The sequence below is a fragment of the Aquarana catesbeiana genome, linkage group LG06 (assembly GCF_042186555.1).
Source record: "Aquarana catesbeiana isolate 2022-GZ linkage group LG06, ASM4218655v1, whole genome shotgun sequence".
Taxonomy (NCBI): Eukaryota; Metazoa; Chordata; class Amphibia; order Anura; family Ranidae; genus Aquarana; species Aquarana catesbeiana.
In genome coordinates this window covers 128550219-128571538 of record NC_133329.1, presented here as the reverse complement: position 1 = coordinate 128571538, position 21320 = coordinate 128550219, and the positions used below count along the sequence as shown (strand labels likewise).

Here is a 21320-nt window from a genome sequence, read left to right as displayed (position 1 = left end):
CTCCTAGTCTTCATACTTCCTTCTTGTCAGTAGCCCATTAGTTAAAGCAACCCTGTATCAGTGGCCTATTAGTTAAAGGCCAAGTTAACCATTATCATTTTTCCCATAAAGTACAGCTTCCCCAAGGACCAGTATACCATTTATATACCCCTGTTGCAGAAAAGAAAACGCTGTTCCTACGTTTTGGAGCAGGCCTCACCTCAGCCTCTTGCTTTCTTCTATAGAAAACTCCTCTAAGGTTTCCTGGTATCTGGCAGAGCCTTTAGCAGAGTGAGAAAGAGCAGCGGACAGTATATGTGTTCTTAAAGGAAGTACAAAAAGTGGGTGGAAATAATAATAAATAAAAAAAAAAATTAAGTGGCACAGTGATGAGGGAGGTGTGGTCCACAGAGCAAAACACACCCTATTCTGTGATGCAGTAAGGCAGTGTATGATGGGATATGAAGTTTCCTTTTTGCCACAATGCTACAGGAAGTCAGGCGCTCAAGTGCATCTTTTGAAATTTTGAAAAGAGGGTGCAGACTCAAGGCTGTCGTTGATTAGTTAAGTGAGAGACGCTCAATGGGATGAACTTTAAAGTGGTTGTAAACCCTTTACAACCACTTTATACTACAGGCAAGCCTATAATTAGGCTTACCTGTAGCTACACTGGATATCTCATAAACCTGAACGGTTTAGGAGATACCCCTGTATTTGCATGTGCCAACGTCATCAGCACATGCGCACTTAAGCAAACTGAAGCAATGGCACGTACGAGCCGTTGCTTCAGTTGTACTGTGCCGCTACCGGCGGCTCCCGCGCGCATGTGCGGGAGTGACGTCATTGTGGCTCCGACCAATCACAGCACCGGAGCCGCGATACTCGGAAGTAACCCCCTGGGGAGATATCAGCCCCCGGAGCGGTGAACGAGGACCGCTGCGGGGGCTTCGATCTCAGGTAAGTAATTCATAATGAGCTAGTATGCTATGCATACTAGCTCATTGTGCCTTTCTCTTGCAGTTTTTTTTTTAGGAATTGTTTAAACAAGTTTACAACCACTTTAAAGTGACCGTGTCACCAGAAGATCATTTTAACCCAATAGGTCACCTAAAAAAAGCACACGAATATACTTACCTTTTTGGAAAGTCACAGCAACTCCACTCACCAACCGCTACACAAATTCTACGTTTCCAGAAGGAATTCCTCCTATCAGCGCATAGATCACTACTGGACATGCGTCAAGCTTTCCAATATTAAGGCTTTGGTTTCAGATTTAAAAATGGTGAAAGTCTCTTTAAGCCAGAGATCTTTTGGGCTTTGCACTCATGGGGCTCAGCTTACATACGTGTAGTGTGTACAGCAAGCTATTGTACAGCTTTTTTAAGCTTTCTTGAAGCCTTTAAATGCAACCTTTTGCTCTAGTTTAGGGATGTTAAACAGCCCATTATGGGAATGCTGGCTGTCTTGATAAATAAGATGCTAGCAGGGCTTTCAGGTAGTGCAGAAGCTGAAACCTGGTAACAGAATATTTAAAACTCAGCAGCCCCATTACAATTTGAGCTCAAAATTCCTAAAACAAAAAAAACTCTGCAATAGCTTACCGTACACAATGCTTTTAGAAAAAGCCAAAGCCTATTTGTTTAAAGCCTTGAGGCCACAGCACACTTAACTTGTGAACCGTGGGGCTTGGAAGGATGCACAATCTTTATACAGACAGGTTTCTATGAACAAGGCCGCGCGGACTGACTTTTTGTCCAGATGTCGTAGTTTTGAGGAGGGTGAAAAAACGGGCAGAATGTTATCCGTAATTGCGAAGTCCCAGGAAAACACCAAATTTATTTTAGCCATTCGTACAACAGGGGGAGATATTTATCAAGATCAGAATGTAATCCTGGGATCTTTTGTCTCTTTCTATAGTAACCTATATCAAAATAAAACTAAACACTCCAAGATAAGAATTAAGGAATTCCTAGATATACTAAAACTCCCCTCCTTATCGGTAAATTCTAAAGAGGAAATTGATGCCCCCCTGACCTTAGAGGAACTGGCCAGGGCAGTATCAGAAAGCCCAAATGATAAGGCGCCGGGTATTGACGGCCTACCTTCAGAGGTATATAAACATTATGGAGAGGTGTTGCTTCCGGAACTACTGAAGGTTCTCAATCATGCCTTGGAATCATTTAAGCTTCCAGATTCTATGAAGGATGCCTGTATCATTGTATTGCCAAAACTGGAAAGGACCCTTTGGCCCCGGAATCTTACCGCCCGATATCATTGCTGAACTCGGACGCTAAGATTCTAGCCAGGGTCCTTGCCACAAGACTAAATAGACATATTCAGGGATTGATTCACCAAGACCAGTGTGGCTTTATCCCTACAAGATCTACAGCAGCCAACTTGAGAAGGCTATATTTAAACATGCAATTACCATCTGATAACCCTGGGAGCAGAGCGATTTTGTCACTCGATGCGGCGAAAGCTTTCGACAGCGTCGAGTGGACATAGCTGTGGGAAGTGATGGGTGCGTTTGGCCTCGGGGAAAGATTCATACGGTGTATTAAAATGCTGTATTCTACCCCAAGGGCCTGTATGCAAATAAATGGTATTATTTATTTTATTTATTTCAGGTACTTATATAGCGCCGTCAATTTACGCAGCGCTTTACATATACATTATACATTCACATCAGTCCCTACACCCTCAAGGAGCTTACAATCTAAGGTCCCTAACTCACATTCATACATACTAGGGCCAATTTAGACAGGATCCAATTAACCTACCAGCATGTCTTTGGAGTGTGGGAGGAAACCGGAGTACCCGGAGGAAACCCACGCAGGCACAGGGAGAACATGCAAACTCCAGGCAGGTAGTGCCGTGGTTGGGATTCGAACCAGCGACCCTTTTTACTGCTAGGCGAGAGTGCTACCCACTACACCACTGTGCCGCCCATGGTATCTGAATCTTTTTCATTATACAGAGGAACAAGACAGTGATGTCCCCTGTCTCCCCTGCTATTTGCAATGGCCATCGAACCCCTGGCTGAAGCCATCCGACAATCAGAATCAATCTGCGGATTTATTAGAGGAACGAGGAACGAAAAAATCTCTATATGCAGATGACGTTCTGCTATTTCTTGGGAATACGGATAAATCTTTAAGATCTTTATTGGCACTTATACAACATTTTGGCATGCTTTCGGGATATATCATTAACTGGGATAAATCTGTTTTGCTCCCTTTAGACAACCCTAGCTTGTCCATGCTAAGAGAGGCTCCTCAGGTTAAAATTGTTTCTTCATTTAAATACTTGGGAATAATGATACATTCCAAGGTAGAAAAATATTTGACAGATAACTTATCTCCTATTCTTACTAAATTCCAGCATAAGAGTACGGCATGGACTAAGTTGCCATTATCGGTGGTGGGTCGAGCAAACCTTATAAAAATGATCTGGGCCCCTCAATTATTATATATTTTTCATAACTCACCGATATGGATACCTCTCAAATGGTTCAAAAAGATTGAATCAATTTTTCGAAGGTTATTATGGAAGGGAAAAAATTCCAGGATTAGGTTATCAATTCTCCAGAGAGAAAGGCATGGGGGCGGACTTGCGATACCCCACCCCAGACTTTACTTTATAGCTGCCCAGCTTCAGCATTTTGCTGGCTGGGGTGCTGTGAACTGGGATGACTCTATTCAGGCCCTACTGCTAAGTAACAGTTCTCACTACAACCTCTTGGCCCAGCTGGAATCTGGGGCCTTTGCTTATACCTGTAAGAGCCCAACAATGATACTCATGAATAGAGTTTGGAAGGAAATGAGGAGCATAATGAAATATGCAGATGCTTCTGAGTATTCACCACTCTGGGGGAATAGGCAATATAAAGAACTAGGTAAACTGAAGGGATTTGAAAGCTGGCGCTTTAAGGGCCTCCAATATATAACTCAGTTGTACTCACACAATATTCTACGCTCCTTTTAGGATCTGCAGGAATCTTTTCACTTACCTCATCATAATTTTTTTAAATACTTACAACTACGACATGCAGTCCAATCTCAGTTTAAAGGGGAAAAGAAGGTGATAAAACCAATGCCACTTATAACTTTATTAGCACGGATGACAGAAAAAAAAGGCTTGATCTCATCTCTATATGGTCAACTTACGAGATCATATCGAGATGAGGGTGCTAGCCCGGGCAGAAGAGGGTGGGAGCTAGATATAGGGGATATTTCAGATGTAACTTGGCAAACAATATTAGAAAGGGTACCCCTAGTCTCATTATCACCAGCACAATGTCTGACCCAATTATTTATAATTTACAGGGTATATAGAACACCGGTCAAACCATTTAAGTGGGGCAGGCGTGATTCCCCGGACTGTCCACGGTGCCAACAAACACCTGCTGATTTACTACATATGTTGTGGAATTGTCCTAAACTGGCTAAATACTGGCAAGAGGTGGTGAATACAATTAATGATACATTTAAGACATATATCCATAAAGACCCTAAAACGTGCCTGCTGGGCTACCTTGATGAAGAACTTATGCCCCATGAGATTCTGATACCAGTTAGCAGACTACTGTTTTTGGCACGAAAGCCAATTGCCCTAAGGTGGATATCTCCAAGTGCACCTTCCTTTGAGGAATGGCGCCTTCATGTAAAGGACAATATTCTGAAGGAACAACAGATCTATTGTAACAGAGGCATACCCAATTACCTGTATAAACTGTGGAAGCCATGGATCTCGGTTCCACGGTTAGCCCCATCCTCACCGGTTTTTGCGGATCTTTAGTAGGGTGGGCAAGTATAATTAGGGATAGAGAATTTGGTACCAGACAGAAAATGGAGGTAGAGGGCAAAATCAACGGGGAGAGAAGAATCTACTGACTTAAGCAACCAGCCGAGGTAACTTTTCACATAGGTATAGATGCATAGAATACTATAGTGGGCAGGAAATGGAACAGTCATCAGAGTTGCTTGTGCTGGGGAATTTTTTTTTTGTGTGTGTGTGATGTTTTGTTGTATGTTGTTATTATTTGTGGTTAAATACTTGTTATATTGATTGGAGAATATATGTAAGAAAAAGAAATTTCAGAATTTGCTGTGGATAGACCATATGTATGGTATTCGAAATAAGGAATTTATGTACAAACTGTATAAGTGATAAGTACTATATCCAATAATATATTTTGGTTTGTAATGTTGAAATATTTATAATAAAGAAGTATGGAATTAAGAAAAAAAACTCGTGAACAAAGGGTTCATGTGCAGAGCAGAATAAATACCATCACTCCCTCACTGTCAGTTGAGTAGTCATGCAAGAGTTACCACTTCAAGCCTCCACCACTGCAGAGCTGATCAGGTACTAGTTGGAGGAGCCCTTTCCCACTCCGTGAAGCCGCACACCAATGACCTCACTTGGCACAGTAAATTTATATTTCAGTAAAAGCAACACAACTCACCCTGCCTGGAGAGAATGACTCTCTGACATGTTCCAGTCACTGAGGCGGGATGAGCTGTGTGGATGTTATCGATGAATACAAATGTACTGAACCAAGTGTTCAGCTTCTCTCAGTGCATCACTTCCTAGCTGTCCAGATGAACAAGCATTGAAGGAAACACTTCAGTATGTCACTAGCTGGCAAGGGCTTGCTCATTCAACCATCAACATACATGACAGTTATCCTGTTGCCAGCACTAAAGTTAACACTTAAAAAGTTTTACCTTGATGGTATTAAATTCTAATAATGACATCATGCCCAAATCAGGACAAAGGATTTGTACACGCCTGGCAAAAGACACAGGCAGATATTGCTTATGGAAAACTGGACACTCTGAAGTTCTCATCTGATGTGCATTTACCTTTTTGTCCACAAATTTCCAAAAGCTTCCCCTTAACTCCGCACCATACCCTATTTTTTTATCACCTCAACTCTAGCAAGATCGAGGGCTTTTTTTACAGAATTCATGGTAAAGATTCACAACCGTATCAGACTGCACAATTGTATTTAACAAAACATTCTTTAAAAGGCCAAAGTTAATTTATTTATAATTTAAAGTACAACTGCCATGAAAACCAGAGTTGCTTACAGGTAATCATTTCCAATAGTCTTCCACACAGTACATAGGAAACCACCAGAAATCACATGGTGGAGGGGGATTATGGTATGGGGTTGTTTTTCCAAGGGTTGGGCTTGGCCCCTTAGTTCTAGTGAAGGAAACGCTTAAGGCGTCAGCAAGCATAGCAAGACATTTTGCACAATTTCACATTCCCAACTTTGTGGGAACAGATTGGGGATGGCCCCTTCCTGTTCCAACATGACTGCGCAACAAGGTCCATAAAGACATTGATGAGCGAGTTTGGGGTGGAAGAACTTGACTGGTCTGCACATATTCCTGACCTAAACTAGTATGTGTGTGTCACCGGCGCAAAACCAATATCTACCGATTACTTTAATAGTGATTGCCTTAGCTGCTGCATCCAAAAAACTTCTCATAGAAATAGATTACAAATGCTGTGTGTGTGAATGCGCTGCTCCCATCTAAATACGCTTATATCCTATCCATAAAGTGCAAACTTATTTCATATACAACATGGATCCATATAGAATCATTACATTAAAAAATAAATTATATCAAAAATTATATCAAAAAAATCCAAAAATTCAACAGTTCAATGATGTGTGTCACATTTGTGGCAAAGTCTCCCAGTAATGTATTCAAATCTTCTATCAATTGCCGTGATTGGCGTGCTCTTGTGCTAATTCAATGTACTAGTGACTTAGTGCTCCACCACCACCTGTGAGATTGGCCACTCACCAGATGTTTCTTTAAAACTACACCTTTGGTTCATTCATAGGGATAACCACTCCACTCAAAGGGAACTTCTTCAACAGTTATGATTGGACCTTAGTGTTCCTCATAAAACATGAATAAAACGATCATCGCGCAATACCGTTTAAACTGTTTATTGTAAAAAACAAATAAAAACTGTGCACTCACATTTATATGTGCCCTTGAGCCGGCACCAAGCTATTCCAACAGTTAGCTTCCTGATGACGCAAATTGCGAAACGCGTAGAGGCTGCTGGGAGATATACACCCACGTGATCAAGTACGAACGTGGTTGGTGAGGACGCGAACGGGTACGAGGGGAGGAACGGAGGTCGCACAGCATACAGTAGACTGCTATACCTACCCGTCCCTAACTGTTGGAATAGCTTGGTGCCGGCTCAAGGGCACATATAAATGTGAGTGCACAGTTTTTATTTGTTTTTTACAATAAACAGTTTAAACGGTATTGCGCGATGATCGTTTTATTCATGTTTTATGAGGAACACTAAGGTCCAATCATAACTGTTGAAGAAGTTCCCTTTGAGTGGAGTGGTTATCCCTATGAATGAACCAAAGGTGTAGTTTTAAAGAAACATCTGGTGAGTGGCCAATCTCACAGGTGGTGGTGGAGCACTAAGTCACTAGTACATTGAATTAGCACAAGAGCACGCCAATCACGGCAATTGATAGAAGATTTGAATACATTACTGGGAGACTTTGCCACAAATGTGACACACATCATTGAACTGTTGAATTTTTGGATTTTTTTGATATAATTTTTGATATAATTTATTTTTTAATGTAATGATTCTATATGGATCCATGTTGTATATGAAATAAGTTTGCACTTTATGGATAGGATATAAGCGTATTTAGATGGGAGCAGCGCATTCACACACACAGCATTTGTAATATATTCCTGACCTAAACCCGATAGAACACCTTTGGCATAAATTAGAACAGAGACTGCGAGCCAGGCCTTCTCGTCCACATCAATGCCTGACCTCACAAAATTTGCATCTGGAAGAATGGTCAAATATTCCTACAGACACACTCCTAAACCTTGTGGACAGCCTTCAGAGAAGAGTCGAAGCTGTTATAGCTGCAAATGATGGGCCAACTCAATTTTGAATCCTAGGGACTAAGAATGGGATGCCATTAAAGTTCATATGCATGTAAAGGCAGGTGTCCCATTACTTTTGGTAATATAGTTTAAATTCAATGATCCATGGAGTACATTAGCACTAGAAATGAATGTCCTGCCACAAAAGCAGAGACATAGACAAATCACTATCTGCATCACTATATATGAAGTCAGCTTGTGCTGTGTACTATATACAAGTCATCAAAAGACTCGTCCCACATGTGTATAAGAGTAGCAGTCTTATGTGTGTGTGCCTTAAAAACACAAATAAAATAAATAAAATAAAAAAATATGGTATGAATATTTAGGTAGTTGGGTCTCTTGCCTTTGTTATTCCACTCTATTAATTGTGATTGTAAACCCACGGGGAGGAAAAAAAAAAAAAAAAAAAGAACTTGCATAGCATACTAGCTCATTATGATATACTTACCTTAGATCGAAGCCCCGCAGCGGTCCCCGCACACGTCCCCCGAAGTTACTTCCGGGTATCGCGGGCGTCGGTGCTGGAGCCGCCAAGACGTCACTCCCAGGCATGCGTGCGGGAGCCACCAGTAACAGCAAGCCAGCTGAAGCAACGGCACAAACGAGCCGTTGCTTCAGTGCGCATGTGCAGATGACGTCGGCACATGCTTATACAGGGGATATCTCCTAAACCACGTAGGTTTAGGAGATATCCATGGTAGCTACAGGTAAGCCTTACTTGTAGTAAAAAGTGGTTGTAAAGGGTTAACAACCACTTTAAGAGAATTGTATACCTGGGGTCTCCATATCTGTAACACTCACGGTCAGCTCTGGAGAAGCAGTCGCGTCCCTCCTTATGCTTGTAGGGTCTTGCCTAGCCTCTCATGTGCTGTTCCGGAGAATAGTTACCAACACATACCAACGCAACTATCACTTGGCCATGTAGGGAAAGTGCCACTTTTCCAAAGGCAGTGCAAATTCCTGAGAACTGGTACAATTTGTACAAATTACCAGCTGCCTGGTAACCTACACCTCTAGAGCAATTTTTTTACTCTTTGCAGCGAGGTAAAAAAAAAAAAATCACCATTTTTGGCTATACAATTACTTAAAGCGGGGTTCCACCCAAATTTTGAACAATATCTGTATGTATTCTCTTCCTTGCCTAGATGCTGACATGCCGTTTAAAAAAATTTAAATCGCCGTAATTACCTTTTATTTTTCTATTCTTCTTTGCACTTCCTGGTTCTCCTCCCGTGGGAGTAGGCGTGTTTCTAGCCTCTCCCAGACTCCGCACAGACTCCTGGGAGCTAGTCTCAGGCTTCCCAGGATGCCACTGAGCATGTGCGGGAACGAGCGGTGAATGCTGGGAGCACAGCATTCACCACATCCAGGAAATAAATGCTTGTGTGCTTCAAATGCCCACAATGAAGATGGAAACCGCCTGCAGTGAATAATAGAAGTTATTCTTTCCGACGAAATCTGACACAGGCGGACATATTACACACAATATGTGAGTATGTAATGCTGAGAAGAAAAGTTTGTGAATGAACTAAAAAAAAAAAAAACGATAGATAGGTGGACCCCCGCTTTAAATCCCCAGAATGTTATGTTTTCTGAAAGCAAAGGCCTTGTAGAATAAAAATATGGTTTTTGCAACTGTTTATCAAAACAGATTTTCAGGGGAAAAATTATACTAAAAAGAATTTTAGTGCAAACACACAATGATACCCAATTTTTTGTAAATTATAAAAGATGGGGTTGCGTCGAGTAAATAGCTACCAAACATGCCAAGTGTTAAAATGTGGGCGCCCAAGATACCACAAAAAGATTGGTACCCAAAATTATGCACAGTTGAAAGGTTAAAAGCCTTTACAGTTCATTAGAACAGTGTACCTAGAATTATTGCTCTCACTCAGACGTTTGTGGCAATACCTCACGTGTGTGGTACAATGGTGGTTTTAATACATGTTGCAATGCTCGTGTTTGCATATGTGGGTGAGTGCAGGGCAATGGGGTGAAGTTTAATTTTTCAAATTTCTTTTGATTTTATCATTTTTTTTTTTTTACATTTTTTCATTTTAACTTTATTGCCATCAGACAGGGGTTAACAGGTCCCCTAAGTGATAGCACTGGGCAATTGAAAGGTACTCAGTATGGAGACATTGGGGTCTATTAGACCCCCAGTGTCTCCCCTGCCCTTAACAGCAGCTAATCAAGCACATACTGTACTTGATTAGCTGCTTTCCTAGCTGTAACAGCCAGAAAATTACAGCTCTAAAGCTGGGAATGCTCAAAGCTGAATGCTACTGTCCTCAATCTCCTTCCGCACTCCACCCAGAGACCAAGGCTGGCTCAGTATCTGTATAGCAACTCAGATGACTTTTACATCACAACCAAAAGCCAGGTGAGCAAAACTGTAACAAGCTCTTGGCTGTTACTGCAGCTGGGAGCTCTCTATAAACGCTTCCCACCCTGGACGTATGTACAGAGAGGCGAAGCAGTTAAACCCACAGCTCAATCTGCTCACAGCTAGACAGATCATACCAGTCCAGTCTTCTCAGGCCCTTAGTCTTTAAACACCAGACACTTACACAGTGCCTTGCAAAAGTATTCACCCCTTGGCATTTTTCGTGTTTTGTTGCCTCACTACCTGGAATTAACATGGATTGTTTGAGGATTTGCATCATTTAATTTACAGAACACACCCACAACTTTGAAGATGTTTTTTTTGTGCATAACTATCTTCTACTGGGATTTTTGCCCATTCCTCCTTGCAAAATTGCTCCAGATCCTTCAAGTTGGATGGTTTGCGCTTGTGAACAGCAATCTTTAATTCTGACCACAGATTTTCTATTGGATTATGGTTTGGGCTTTGACTAGGCCATTCCAACACATTTACATGTTTCCCCTTAAACCACTCAAGTGTTGCTTTAGCAGTGTGTTTGGGGTCATTGTCTTGCTGGAAGGTGAACCTCTGTCCTAGCCTCAAATCACACACAGAGTGGTACAGGTTTTGCTCAAGAATATCCCTGTATTTAGCACCATCCATCTTTCCCTCATCTCTGACCAGTTTCTCAGTCCCGACTGTTGAAAATCATCCCCACAGCATGATGCTGCCACCACCATGTTTTTCTGTGGGGATCGTGTTCTTTGAGTGATGTGATGTGTTGGGTTTGCGCCAGAAATAGCATTTTCTTTGATGGCCAAAAAGTAAATTTTAGTCTCATCAGACCAGAGCACCTTGCTCCATACATTTTGGGAGTCTCCCACAGGCTTTTTCGCAAACTCAAGTCTCTGCTGTGGAACTCTGCAGCTCCTCCAGGGTTACCTTAGGTCTCTGTGCTGCCTCTCTGATTAATGCCCTCCTTGCCCGGTCCGTGAGTTTTGGTGTGCGGCTGTCCCTTGGCAGGTTTGCTGTTGTGCCATGTTCTTTCCATTTGGTTATGATAGATTTGATGGTGCAACTAGGGATCGAGGTTTGGATATTTTTTTATAACCTAACCCTGACTTGTACTTAACATTGTCCCTTACTTGTTTGGAGAGTTCCTTGGTCTTCATGGCAGTGTTTGGTTAGTGGTGCCTCTTGCTTAGGTGTTGCAGCCTCTGGGGCCTTTCAAAAAGGTGTGCATATGTAATGACAGATCATGCGACACTTGGATCGCACACAGGTGGACATCACTTCACGAATTATGTGACTTCTGAAGGTAATTGGTTGCACCAGAGCTTTTTATGGGCTTCATAACAAAAAGGGGGTGAATACATACGCACATGTCAATTATCAGTTTTTTATTTCTGAAAAATAGTTTTATGTATATATTTTTCTAATTTTACTTCACCAATGTAGACTGTTGTGTTCTGATCCATCACATATAATTCAGATTAAAAAACATTAAACTAAAAGATGTAATGTAACAAAATAAGTAAAAGGCCAAGGAGGGTGAATACTTTTGCAAGGCACTGTATTGTAGCTCAGACCAGGAAACAGCCCGATTTCACCCAACAGGTCTGAACCACTGCCCCAACAGCAATGACTTATACAGAAGCCTAAACTGAGTGCAGCCTCTTCAATAGGCACATAAACAACTCCAGTATCCTATTGCTTATCCTAGTTAGGGATAGACATTGTGATCAAAAACACTCCTGCAGAAAACGTCCCAAATAAACTTACTTGTACAAACCTCTAAGGGAGTCGAAGGGAATACTTGCAGATTAAAGCTGCCCAAAAAGCTTTAGATTAGCGAAGAAAGATATACAAGAAAGATGGCATTTCACCCTTAAAACAGTGAAACATCCCTGCAGCATCACCCTTTATCTATATCCTATCACAAAATTGATAAATGGATTGACCCATCTCAGAATTGCCATAAATTTAGTCTTTAGGTTTACACAGGGACCTTAAACTATGAATAAGCCCTGGCCTGCAACAAGCAGAGTAACCAACAGGGTTCCCATAAAACATAATGGTTTAGGCTCAGAAAAAGAGCATGCTAAAGACAAGGCAACAATGCCAGAACAACTGAAACCTACCAACAAGACCTCTCGTCACAGACAGGCCCAGAGTACTCTGAGGATAAAATGTGCAGCAACAGTAAGAGTACAAAACCAGGCAGTAAGTAGACATGATCCCGACTGCAGACTTGCCTGCATTCGACTGATGCTACAGGTGCCTGTCCCCATCAAATTTTGTGTGCCCCTTGAATATAGAAGAATGCACAGTGAAGGAGAGCTCCAAAAAGATCTTCTGGTATTTGTGCCACCATCAGGAGGTTTGGCCAGACAATGCACCAGCATGCCCTGGCCACTCTTTGTTCAGCTTGGGAACAAGAAGCCCAGGCAGGAACACCACCCCCACCCAGAAGAGACACCCGCACTGGTTAAGTGAAATTAGCCTTGCCTATCCCAAAGCATATTTGTCCATGTACTGCCCCAGCACTGCTTACAAGAATGATCTAAACCAGGCCAGTCAGCCCAAAGGATATGCCACCTCACAGTACTGGTATTCTCCTAGCACTGAAAAGGGAGCACATCCAGATATTTTCTCAGCAAATAAAGAAAATGGACACTGGGGGCCCAGAGATGACCAAGAGCTACCCCCCCCCCCCCGCTCCAAAGGAGGGTGGGGAAAGAGGAGGATGAGTGGAGTACTTCTAATGATAATGAGAGTGCATGGACTCTCCTTCCACCAGGTTCCAAGCAAAGTGTCTCCAGAATAAAACAAAAATAGCAGTTCTCTAGAAGGACTTTCTTTAAACAATTGTGGCAATGCGTTCACTTTCCCAACCCATTTGGGATCCCCATTTAAGCCACCAATCCCCCAATGATCTATGAACAGGGCCTGGTTCTGGTGGTGTGTACAGTGATGGTCACCACAGACAATGCACAATGGTGCTCACACAGTATCTTCTATACGGAGAGTGCAACTGGGGCATGTGTTGATGGTCTTTTGTTTGTGTCGGATGAGCTTGCAATCTCATACAAGTCTATGGGGTGGATTCAGCCTGCAGCAAGTCATATGGACTACAACAGTTCTAATATAATGGTCAATGAATTCTGAACGACCTGAGAAGCATCTCAAAAAGATATCCAACTGATGTCCCTGACAAGCCCAAAGTTCATTGACACAAGTGTTTACGTAGGTCTTTTCAGTGCCGCAGTTCACAAGGGATTACACTAGATTTTTTTCTTTACTCATTTTTGCATGGTTCACTTCTCAGTGTAGGAAAAAGAACCACTTACCTGACAATCTCTAATGAACCCTGTATGGAATATGCCAAGACACAAAATCAAAGACAGTAGGAGTTTACCTGGCAAAACAAACTTACTACAAACATAGTACAGGAATAAAAAGCATTTCTATAAGCATACTCCAAAGACATGGGCAGGAAGGAGCTTGGTTTAGCACTGGGACATTACATAAAAGGAATCAGAAGGGCAGATAATTGAAAACTTGTATTATGCTGAGCATCTCACTGACTACAGAAGTACCACATCCTGCTATTCTTTTTTTGTATTACCAGCTCAACCAATTCAACATGTAATTCAGGCAGATGCTATATTTCATAACATGAATTGGGAGGATTTCAAATCTAAAATCTTGCACAGATGAAGTCAAAGATGTATTCTACTTTAGAGAGAGCTAATGACAAAAGATAGGATGGGTCAGGAGCAGCTCCGAGGACGTAAGTGGGGTTTTCAGGGAAGCCAGTGCTCACCAGCAAATAAAACTTAATCTGAGTCATTCATATCGTAATCCGTCTCTTCATCCTCACTCTGTATCAGCATGCAGCATGCATGTGCAAAGAAAAGGAATGAAAAACAAAAGAGTAAGTGAAAAGAGAAAACATGCAAGATAGGAAAAACATTGATTAGGGGAGGTTACTAGCATACAATGATAATAGTCTAAGATTGGGTTTACAGATACAGTAAAACCTTGGATTGCAAGTAACTTGGTCTGCAAGTGTTTTGCAAGACGAGCAGTTTTTTGTTTTATAAATTTCGACTTGATAAACAAGCAATGTCTTTATATACAAGTAGCGTCAAGTAACAACTGAGTGTAAAAGAGAAGAGAGGCACCTCTAAGTGTAGCAATACGGTTACATTTACTAAGGGTACAACATTAAGCAACTCACATGGTTGATGATTAAAACAAGCACATCAATGTATGCATGCATCTGGTATAAAGCTGCCCACATAGACCATCCCCCGCATCGCCACCGACATCATCCCTTTCACGCTGCACTCCACGCCTCGCTTACAGATCACACTACGGCAGGGTAGTCTTCCCGGCCGTGATTGCAGACTGACAGTGGTGAGAGCCGGCGGTGCGGAGGACGGTCTATTTGGCAGCTTTACCTAGGATGCCTGCATACTTAGATGTGCCTGTTTTAATTATCAACCATGTGAGAGTTGCTAAATGTTGTACCTTCATTAAATGTAACCATATTGCTACACTTAGAGGCGCCGCTTTTCTCTTTTATACTCTGTTGGATTTTGCTTCTAATCCCCTTGTGGAGGCTGTCATTTGTGGATGGACATTTTACGGTTACACGACCTATCACATTGTTATAATCTTTTTATATGGACTATAAACTGAAGGACTTATGAATAAATGGTTGTGGAACAAATCATCTGAGTTTCCATTGTTTCTTATGAGGTAATTCGCTTTGATATACAAGTGCTTTGGATTACAAGCACATTTCTGGAACAAATTATGCTCGGAATCCAAGGTTTTACTGTACATGTGTAAATGAAAGTGCGACAGCTGTATTAGTCTAGCTATAGAAAGTAAAGACATGAAGCCCTGTAGCATTCAGTGTCGGCACACATGGACGCTTACATCTTCTCCCATTATTCCTTCCAGATTTGCACTCTTCGGCTGCTTGATTGGCTGGGATGATGCAACTACATTCAGGAAAACAAACACTGATAGGCAGGGAGAAGTATTTACAACAGAAGAGACCAATAGGGTCTCTGTCAAATTATTTTCCCTGGTAGTCAGTGTTTGTCCAATAGGGTCACTACTAATCCTACGTGTCAGCATTTTATCTTTTAGGTTTAATTCTGCTTTTATAGCATGTTTTTGTAGGCACTTTTAAAAGTAAAAGCTCACCTTTTGTAACATGTTACATGTCAGACCCATAGTCAGGGTGTAACGTGCCGCAAAAGGTCATGCTGGAACACAAAATGGCCTTTCCAAAATGGTTGCCTAGAAGGGTCACAGTTGAAAAATGTCTTTAGTTTTGACTAGAGTGGTGAAAGGATTAGAATCCCCTTTTTGGTTTTAAACTTGTAGCTGCAAACGATTTTCCCTCACTCCCCATCCTGACATTTTAACCTTAAACCTTCACTGAGAACACTTGGGGGTCGTTTTACTCGATTTACTGGAGAGAGTGCTCTGCACAGAAACCAATCAGCTCCCAGGTTTTATTGTTAAAGCTTAACTGAACAAAACTGAAGTTAGAAGCTGATTTGCTACCATGCACAGCTGCATCAGATTTTGCACTCTCCGGTTTTAGTAAAACAACCCCTTGAAGTCAATAATTTTGTGGGAAGCAAATAGTTATGACTATATAGTGTAGTTATGAAGAGCAAACGTAGGCTACATTCACAAGGCACTTAGGCTGAAGGTAGTCTCTTGTGCTCATTGGAAGCCGTGAGCTGGCGACCACTCCTGACTGCAGCTAAACTATGAATGTAGCGCTAAAGATAAACCCTGGGCACAAAAATTCAGTCAATATGTTCCAATAGCCACAAAAGGATATAAATCCACTTAACAATGCACCTGTGCTCACATCTGTTACAAAAAAAGGTTCACAGCTACATACAAAGCGTTCCCCAGAGGGTTCAAATATGACTATATGGAGTTCTCTCCAAAAACTCTTACATATGGTGAAACATTTTAAGGGGCAATATGCAACAACACCAGTACCATGTATGAAAGTAATGATATAGCAGTTAAACCAAGAGGATATTTCTATTTGTTAGTTTGGTCTCAGTTGTAAACCAATTTATGAAGTATAATGTAAAAGCCTTGCTTGATTGCAGAATTTTTATTGCAATTGCCTCATAATAGTCACTGAACTTTGATTATTATTAGGTGGCCATGCAATATATATATATATATATATATATATATATATATATATATATATATATATATATATATATATATATATATATATAGGGAATTTCCATTAAGGCAATGTTACAGTACAGAGAAACAAGTGGGTGTGCTCTTCCTATAACGATTTTTGCATTGTAATCCAATTTGAGTGCATTTTATGGGTTATAACCTATCAATGCACTTTACAACAATATATTAACAGAAGATAATCGACTGGAGACCATTAATCAATATCTGATTACACAGCCAAAAACAAATCACAGGAAACAAGCAGCAGCTTGCAGGGCAGATGTTTTGTCCATCATATGTTATAATTATTGCTGCCTAAAGTAAATTAAAGCACATAGGGAAGCCACAGACTCATTTGTTAAACCCAAGGATCAGGTTTAAGCTTGCGACAATAATTTCAGTGATTAAAATAGAATATAGCAATTTGACATTTACAATGTAAATAATGGGATGGGGTCCTAAAAGTATGGTCAGCAGAAGCGCCCATTCAATTACAAGGTGCTTCCAAGTGGATTCTTCAGGAAGGTCGGTATTTATTGATCATAAAAACAAGTAAATACACCATCAATGATATTACATCAGATCTCTCAATATTTTTGTTTGACAATCTAATGTCTAAGCACAACATCCCACCCTCCCAGCTCTTTAGATACCTACAGCTGTCCCATGCTTTCAGAGGCCAGCTTCCCTCTGATGAGATGCAACTGGTGCAACCAGACCTGGAAAGGGTTTTGCGCTTCGAGTGTACAAAAAAAAAAAAAAAAAAAATCCACTTCTGTACTTTATGCACATCTTCTCAGTTTCTTCTCCTGAGCTGTCCATGCTTTGTGAGAACTGGGTCAGGGATGTTCTGAATCTGGACTCAGAGGACTGAGAGGATATGTGGGATTTCCCATTTAAAATTCTTGTCTCCTCGAGAGACCCCCTCATACAGTACAAGATTGTTCGCAGGGCTTACCTTACTCCTTATCGATTGCATAAGATGAGGCCCTCCCTTTCCTCTGAGTGCTGGTGCTGTGTCCATGCCCCTGGGGATTACATTCAAATTTTTTGGTCCTCCCGGGTGATTAGTGTCTACTGGTCACAAATACTTGCAGAGGTGAAGGAATTACTAAATGTCTCTATTGCTCCATCCCCAAGGATATGTCTGCTTGGGTTGGTGAAGGAGCTACATAGAGGCTGCCCTAAAAAATAAGACAGGGTGTGAGCTAAATGGTTGGCAGACCCTTCTACCGCTAGTAGATTAAGCGAGCCATTCTGTGATAATTGGCCTTCCTGCAGGATGGATATAAATGGCTCCGTAAAGGGGTAGTAAACCCTCAAGGTTTTTCACCTTAATGCACTGGCTCCCGCTGGCTCGAAGCCAGTGACATGGGAGCCAGGGGCTGAGTCCTGCAGTCTGTGTCAATGGACGCAGCAGCAGAATTGGGGAGGGCGCCCCCGCACAAGTGCCCCCTCGGTAATGCAGGTCTCTGTGGGGGCACTCGAGAAGAGGAGCAGCCAGGAGCGCTGCTGGGGGACCCCAGAAGAGGAGGATCAGAGCCTCTCTGTGCAAAACCCTTGCACAGAGAAGGGAAGTATAATTTTTTTTTTTAAATAACAAGATATCTGTATTTTATCTGACTTTGTTTCTCTGTGACCCCCCACGCAGGTCTTCTATCTGGAGATGTGACAAGATATTGATTGTGCCATTGTACGGTTGTGTTGTTTGTATGTTCTGTTTAAAAAAAAAAAAAAAAAAACAAAAAAAACAAAAATAAAGATTTAAAAAAAAAAAAAAAAAAGGAAAAACACCATCAACGCGTTTTGTGGGCCTTTAGTGGCCACTTTGTCAGGAAAAGGCGTACAACACAATGAATAAAAAATACATTAAAAAACTGGCAAACATTTTCAATATGAAACCAAAGGGATAATGTTAAAGTTATGGTTTGCACTGTAATATTTAGTGGGGATGGTTGTATGGGTATAATTTTATATCAAGCATCCCAGTATATGGTGAAGTGATAATTTTGCTCAATTCAGACTAATCAGATCAGATACCAATTTTATCACACAAAATTATCACTGCACCATATACTGGGGTGCTTGGTATATGATTATCACCACCAAATATTCCATTACAAACCATAAACTTCATGCATAATTTAGTATACATATATCTATCTCACTTTTTACTCACAATCCCCATAACTAAAAGGTATTTTACCACTTTTTTAATGGCATATATTTTTTACTATACACGCACTGATCAGCCATAACATTTGGACCACCCACCACACCATAACCCGTCCAGGCATGGCCTCCCCTAGACCTCTGAAAGTATGCGGTGATATCTGGCACCAGGCTGTCAGCAGCAAATCCTTTAAGTCCTGTAAGTTGTGAGGTGGGGCCCCCACAAAACAGTCTTGTTTTTCCAGCACATCCCACAGATTGGATTGAGATCAGGAGACTTAGGAGGCCAAGTCAACACTTTGAATTTGTTTTGTTCCTCAAACTATTCTTAAAATCATCACGTACCCATTGAAGGCTCGTGGCTGTGGACACAGGTCAGCATGGGCACGCTGACTGGTCTGTGGCTATGCAACCCCATAGGCAACAAACGGCGATGCACTGTGTTCCCATACCTTTCTATGGAATCCAGCATACACTTTTTCAGCAATTTGAGCTACAATAGTTCTTCTATTGTATTTACTGGACTACACAGGCCAGCCTTCATTCCCCATGGGCATCAATGAGCCTTGGCCACCCATTACCCTATTGTCAGTTTTCCTTCCTTGGACTACTTTTGGTAGGTCCTGACCACTGCAGACTGGGAACATTCCACAAGAGTGCAGTTTTGGAGTTTCTGCCCCAGTTGTCTAGCCATTATAATTTAGCTCTGGTCAAAGTCAGTGATATCCTTATGCTTACCCAGCTTTTCTGCTTTCAACACATCAACTTTCTGGGGAAATAGGCTTACTTGCTTCCTAATATATCCCACCCACTTTCAGGTGCCATTGTCACAAATGAATCAATGATGTTCAGCTTACCTGTCAGTGGTCATAACGTTATGGCTGATCAGTTTAATTCCCAGCCTTTAGATTAACATTGAAAAAGTCTGTCATATTTTTATGTATTTTATCCAGTTTACTGTACACCTTTTCCTGACAAAGTGGCCACTAAAGATGAATTGGGCTAATGGGGTCTAAATAACAGAACTCAGGCCAATCCCCCCCCCCCCCCATGTCCTTGTTGCTGGTCTCCTACCTTCACCAACTTTGCCATCCATGTTCTTCTGAGCTCTGTAGTTCCTGTGCAATAGGCTGCTGAACTTGCTGAAAAAACATTATTGCCTGCTGACTTCCTGTTTGTAAGACCGCTGGCTTCTATCCCTCTCTCACCTCAGCCAGCGGTCTGGCACGTCCCCTTGTAGTAATCTGAAAGCTGAGCAGGGGGAAGCAGACATGTTGTGGGCTGATGGGGTCTCACAGCCCCCGGTCTGTGCCACCAATGGAGGTGTCCTCCTTCTCCTCCACCTCTGCTCCCTGAGAGTCACCGCTGCCCCCCCAGCACTCCGTCCCCGCCATACCGCCCCCCCGCCATCTCCATGCAGAGTGGGGATGATTATCGTCAGTAATCCCTTGTCAGGTATAGTATACGAGAACGCCGAGAGCTGATGTCCCGCCCCTGCCGTTATTGGCACAATGCGCTGTCAATAATAACAACGGTGGGGGGCGGGGCATCAGCGCTCGGCGTTCTCGTATACTATAGCTGAACACAGCGGGACATCCCCGCTGTGTATATACAAGTAATTACTGATGATAATCACCCCCGCTCTGCACTGGTGGTCCCTGACAAGTAGCATTGGTGGTCCCTGACATTTGGCACTGGTGGTCCCTGACAAGCGGCACTGGTGATCCCTGACATGGTGGTCCCTGACAAGCGGCACTGGTGATCCCTGACATGGTGGTCCCTGACAAGCAGCATTGGTGGTCCCTGTCATGGTGGTCCCTGACAAGCAGCACCGGTGGCCCCCAACTGGTGGTCCCTGACATTCGGCAGTGGTGGTCCCTGAAAAGTGGAACTGGTGGTACCTGACATTCGGCACTGGTGACCCCTGACTGGTGGTCCCTGACATTCGGCAGTGGTGAACACTGATGAGCTGCACTGGTTTGCATTTATATTAAATGCATTAAATTAATTTAAATGTATTTGTTAAATGCATTCAATTATTATATTAATATGCATTTATATTAAAATGCTTTGCGTTTATAAGGCTGTAACCTATCATACCGTGTGTTATGTATGGCTTGCTGGCTGTAGAATTAGGGGTCCGATTTATGTTGAGTTCACATTTACATATACAAGCCTGGTGTACCTCCCACATTCACTCCCATCCCAAGTATTCATAGGAAATGTAGGCTGATTACAGTTAGAGAATCAGAAGAGGATATGATGCTATCACTTTAACACCTCCTCCTTGCCAGAAAAGATGAAGTTTTTTTAAATCAGAAAACTGACTTCCTGAAAATTAAATCAGACATATCTTTTAAACGGTATGAAATTTCACAAATGTAATAACTGTTTAGTGTTTTGTGTGGGGGGGTGTACTAATGGGGGATTTTTTTGGAAAATCCCGGAGTTCTGCTTTATGCAGGTTGAAAGACACTAGTTTAAACAATAGAAAACAGAAAGGTAATAGAAAACCCCATATACACAATGAATGCCCACAGCTGATCCAGAGGAAAGCAGAACAAATAAAATTAAAGCATGATCCAATTCCAGTG

The 21320-nt window shown here is 41.9% G+C and overlaps 1 protein-coding gene across 4 annotated transcripts in view; it reads right to left on the bottom strand.

Moving 5' to 3' along the window:
- LOC141148913 (BTB/POZ domain-containing protein KCTD5-like) overlaps positions 1–21320 on the bottom strand; it is a 121106-nt gene that overhangs the window by 18155 nt on the left and 81631 nt on the right. For 2 of the 4 annotated variants that reach the window (XM_073636778.1, XM_073636781.1), the window contains one exon: positions 14133–14192. The exons of the other annotated variants lie outside the window; for them this stretch is intronic. In XM_073636778.1, coding sequence (XP_073492879.1) covers positions 14148–14192 — 45 coding nt within the window. In that variant the 3' untranslated portion in view covers positions 14133–14147. Of the gene's footprint in view, positions 1–14132; positions 14193–21320 lie in introns of those variants that run through there. 4 annotated transcript variants of the gene reach the window in all.